General features: G+C 36.0%; 1 protein-coding gene across 1 annotated transcript; it reads right to left on the bottom strand.

The window, feature by feature from the left end:
* Positions 1-4,064: 4,064 nt before the first annotated feature.
* LOC308262795 (large ribosomal subunit protein eL15-like) lies at positions 4,065-4,693 on the bottom strand (the record flags this gene model as incomplete). The annotated part of the gene is made up of 1 exon (XM_080695475.1): positions 4,065-4,693. Exon 1 carries the CDS (start codon positions 4,677-4,679, stop codon positions 4,065-4,067), a length of 615 nt encoding a protein of 204 aa, XP_080551601.1. The 5' UTR covers positions 4,680-4,693.
* Positions 4,694-5,535: the final 842 nt, after the last annotated feature.

Below are 5,535 nucleotides of genomic sequence, written 5' to 3'. Positions count from 1 at the left end.
AAGAAAACTGGGAATAGATCCACAATATGACCCAGCTCTTCCACTTCTGGGTATTTTTCCAAAGGGGTTGAATACAGAGAACTACAGCAACTTATGCATACCTATGTTCATAGCAGCACAATTTGTAATAGCCAAAATATGGAACCAACCCAGATCTCCATCAACAGATGAATGGATAGCAAAACTTTGGGAAATACACACAATGGAATTCTATTTAGCCATAAAGAAGAACAAAATCATATCATTTGCAAAAAGATGCACAGTCCTGGAGAGCATTATGTTAAGTGAGATCAATCAAGCACAGAATGAGAAGATATATATGTTTCCTTTAATATGCCCAAACTAGGGAACATAGAGGATACCAGTGGGACTCCAGATAATGGAGGGGAAATTCCAACAAAGTTTGAATGGAAGGATAGGAGAGGAGGAAGGCTGATCTTGTTTAATGAGGGTCTACATCCGAATATGTGTAAAATTAATGGGGGCGGGTGCGGGGAGAGGGCACCAAGTATAGTTTAAATGTAAATCAAATATGTTCAATAAAAATTTTGTTAAAAAATAAATAAATAAAAATAAAATCTCGGATAAGTGTTTTACAAAAACAAATAAATAAAATAAAAAGAAGAAAGAGCTTACTAAAAAAAAGATGACTAGGTGAAAGAAGAAGTTATGACGTATTTGCACAATTAAAAATAAAATCACAGAAAGTTAGAGCCGAGAGTCCATACCTTCAATACCTAATTTGTAAAGAAACTGAGAATGAGGTGAAATGGTGTCAACAGAGTACTTACTGGCAGAACTAGCATGAGAAGCCATCTTAGAAAACAGACTTTTCTGATATTTGTCCTAGGAAACTGACATTATTGTATCTACAAGAAAATAAAACTTAGATCTAGAGGAATTAAGGAATAACTAATGTGAATATCAGAATTTGGCTTTGATGCTGAGTTTCATATTTTGGTTTGAATCATTTGTCTAAATCAAGTCTGTATTTTTCATAATGCTCATGAATATGACTTCTCTTTCAACCACAGTACATACAGAGCTCTGTATTCAACACAAGCAGTATAAAAATGGCTGATATTTTTGTAGTCAATAGTATTTAAATAAGCTGGAAGACTATAATAGTAAGATTGTGGAAGTTAAGAAGTCCAAAGGGGGAAAGAATGATTAAAAAAAGAAGCCATATTAAAAGAAAGTCTGCTTCTGATTGCTCTTGAATCTATCTTTATAGGAAAAATAACCATGTACACCTGAGACATCTCTAATTTTATGAGTAATAAAATGTTGCCATACATAAAGATTATTTGAGTCATTAAAAATGATAGTATAGCTGGGTGTGGTGGTGCACACTTGTAATCCCTGCACTTGGGAGGCTAAGACAGGAGGATCGCAAAGGATCAAGGCCAGCCTCAGCTACTTAGTGAGACTGTTTCCTAATAAAATATAAAATAGGTCTGGGAGTACAGCCCTGAGGTAGAAAGCCTCTGGGTTCCACCCCATACCACAATTAAAAAAAAAAAAAATGGATAGTAGATAGTATATACCCAACAGACTCCATTTCATGTATTTTATGTAACAATTACATTAAAAGTTATAAAAATTTTAAAACATACATTTTTAGATATTCAGATATTTTAGAAATTAACATTTCTCTCATTTTTTATGCCAGTGACACTACATTGCATTAATTGGACCTTACATGATTACGCTTTCACTTAAATATCTCCCATACTTTTATATTTAACATTAAAAGTAGAATTATTTTTTTCATGGTACTGGAGTTACTGGAAGCCCTTCTACACTCCCAGACCTATTTTATATTTTTATTTGGAAAGGGGGTCTCTTAAGCCAGTGCGGCTGACTTCGAATCTGCTTGATGCTCCTGTCTCCACCTCCCAAGCTTGGGGATTACAATCATGCACCACCACACCTGGCTTAAAGTAGAATTTAAAAGAAAAATTCTATTTATAAATGGACCTGTGCAGCTTTTTCTTCTCTTTAATCTGTAAATTTATTACAATTGTTATTTTAAAAGTAGTATATTTTCTTAATTTCAAAACTGATACATAACTTCAATATCTATTCACTGCAAAATCATTATTTTCATGCTTCCTGTTTTGTAAATGAAGAACTTAGTGATCAAAGTGGTTAAAAAATAATAGATACATTATGACAAGATATAATATTTATTCCTAATATTGGCTTTCAGATGTTGTTAATAAACATTATGGCTTGTTAAGTATTTTGATTATTTTTCTTTTAATTTTAATGATAAACATTGTTGAGAAGCTACAATATCCTCCTAAACTTGAAATATTTGAATTAATATCATATTTAGAAAATTAGTAGTATGCTAAATGCATCCTATCAGGAAAGTTGACTACATTTGAAAAAATATCAAGAAGTAATTTGTTTTATGAAAGATAAAACAATTTTCATTTGTATTCAAACAAAGGATTTCAAAAGATCAATCTGATATATACTTTTGTTAAAGTAAAATTTGAAGTAAAATTTGTTATTCTTAAGACTGTACTAGTTTATTATGTTTTTCAAAGGTACCTTTTAATATATTTGTGAATTTTTTTTGTTGTTGTTTTAAGTCATTTATTTCTTCAGTTTAACAACCTCTACAAACAATCAAAATGTATGTTTTTTGTTGTTTTGATGAGTAGAAAGGTGTAAAGGCTTTTGTCAGCTACAGAATATCTCCTGGGAAGCAACTAACTGACCCTTCTGGAACCCCTAAGAGTTTTAAAAAACTAGTTCAGGGAAGGTATCAGATGTTGAAATCACAGCACCTATTTCTAAGTCAGTAAACCCAGAATTTGGAGATTTAAGGTCAATTCCTTCCATACTCAGTTACCCTGGGGAACAGCAGCCTAAGCTACTGGAAAACGATTCCAACAGAAACCGAACAGTGGTGGTATGTTTAGTCAAGAGCCCCATGGAACGTAACAAGATTTTGAGGTTAATTTGAGCAGGGACAAGGAAAATGACTACAGATGACAACTAATTACATCAGAAACTTCAATCTCGCACTGACCACTGGCTGCGCAACAGCCTTATGGGAGTGGATGAAGGTCAGCCCAAGATGGCTTGTGTATGGAAGGAGTGGAGACACACTCCTGCCCCTACCTGGCCAAGAGTCACAATAGCCAACTGGTGACACAGCTATTTAAAAAAAAAAAAACTTTGAAACTGATGTCAAGTTACTTCATATTGAAGTTATTGAATAGCCATGGGTGACTAGCTTTCTACCCCACTACTTGCTACCGGCTTACAAACTTTCAGGTAAATGATCCCTACCAGTTTTAAAACACAGTGGTGTGAACATCACTAACTACTATGCAACTAACTTAAGAATTCTAAACATCATGGGGCCATAGGATGGAACCAGGAGCTTTCACTCTTTATGTGAACTTCCACAGGATTGTGCAGACAGGGAATCTTAATTTCAGCTAACCCAGATTTTTAAGGGAAACTCCTCCCAACAGGTCCATTCTTCTGAAAACAGTGGCATTTTGGAATTTATTCCCTGTCAGAAGTAGCAATCACACAAATGGAACAATGGATTAAACTTTAGGATGTGCACTTGAGTTGAGCTTCTACAGGACCACGGCAGTGATAGGATATCCTCTTCCCATCCTAGAAATTCCTAAGAAAACCAGTTTTTAAAGTTTGTACTCGCCAGATTCTGAAAAACCCACCCACTTTAAAGCAAACCAGCAGAGCATTCAATCATCTCAGTGAAGCTACAGGTTTCATCACATGCAAACAAATCTACAGGGCTTGTTTTAGCACTCTGCTTTTAGAGAAGGTATTGTTTTAAACACTGACATCTAACTCCCTAATAAGATAAAGCAAAGACAAAAAAGCTTATCTTATTAGAAACAAGATACACTATCACTTAAAAAATTTCAAACATTATTATTGCACTTGAACTTCCATATTTGACAAAGCATTCATGAAAAAGCCTAATTTAACAGACAAATAACAACTTTAAGCAGACATGACGGCCCTAAATTGTTTATTAGGTATGAATCTTACAAACATTACTTATATTAGCGGTAACGGTGGAGCTGGAGAGTATTACGCCTTCTCCAGGCTGCGCGGCGGGAACCACCGATGGTGTGGTGGAACTTGTGGCCCTTTCCAAGGCCATGACTCTTGCGGCCTGCAGACGTCAGCCCGCGCATCTCCCTGTGCTTGTGGACTGGCTTAGTGATCCATTGGGTGTCGGGATTTCTTCTGATAGCTTTATGGAATGGATCAATGAGGATAACCTCAAAGAATTTGTATGTGGAATCTTCGCCAACCCAGTAAGAATTCAGGACTCTCAGAGCCCCACAGTGGCGTCCAGCTCTTTCCTCGGCCACAGACTGAAGGCTTCGTGCAAACTTTAGCTGGTTAACTCCGTGATGGACAGGCTTGCCATAGGTTGCACCCTTAGGAACAGGGCGCTTGCGGCCACCCCGGCGCACCCGAATCCTGTATATGACATAGCCTTGCTTGGCTTTGTATCCCAGCCTGCGCGCTTTATCCGGCCGGGTGGGGCGGGGAGCCCGGTGCAGCGCCGAGAGCTGGCGATACTGCCAGCAGCGGACCCGCAGCAGAAAGCGCTTCACGTCCGACTGCTTCTTCCTCCATAGCTCCTGGATGTACTTGTACGCGCCCATCTTGGCTTACCTGATGGCTGCCGCCAGACGGAAAGGAAGGGCCTTTCTTATATTTGTGAATTTTTAAGAGAAAGAGAATGACATGCCAATAATAAAACATTTCCTTTCTCCCAAAGTCTAAACTAATTAATTTTGCATAATTATAAATAACCTATCCTGGCGTGGTGGCACACACCTGTCATCCTAGTACTTGGGAGGCTGAGACAGGAGGATCAAGGCCAGCAGAGACCTTCAGCAACTTAACGAGACCCTTTAGCAAAAAAAAAAAAAAAAAAAAAAAAAAAAAAACTAACACAAATTTGTCATATAATTATATATTAATTATTATATAAATTATATGTAATAGCCATATACAGACAGATATAGTTCAATGTGCTCTATAATGAACATAAATAAAGATAAAGATAGAAAAGTAATTTTTTAATCTTTGTCCTTATTAATCTAAATTTATGTTAAAGCCTGAGACAAAATGAAACATTTTCAATGAAAACTGTATAATTATGATTTTGAAATTCAACCCTGAAATATTTATCAGCAATGTTTAAATGCAAAAATCATCATCATTATAAAAATGGGCATCAGGGATGGAGGCAGGACAGCTGTTGTTTTTTAACTGTAAGTAGATTAATAAATGCAGCTTTTACAATCCATTTAAAACTTTCCAATAGGGAATATATGTAGTACCACTTTGGGTGTCTTTTGGCTAATAAAATTCTTGCATTTTGAGTGCAGCATTTAGCTTCAAGTCCCAGGAACAAGTTTATTAAAAAATTTAATAGTTCTTAGAGACCATAAAATGAAATGAAGTGCGCCAAATGTGTATTTCTGGTGCTTGATTTCAAAATTATTTTTACAT

Source organism: Muscardinus avellanarius (genome assembly GCF_963383645.1).
Source record: "Muscardinus avellanarius genome assembly, chromosome: 5".
NCBI classification, from domain to species: domain Eukaryota; kingdom Metazoa; phylum Chordata; class Mammalia; order Rodentia; family Gliridae; genus Muscardinus; species Muscardinus avellanarius.
Note: the sequence above shows the minus strand (reverse complement) of the source record. Positions and strands in the feature narration are given on the sequence as shown.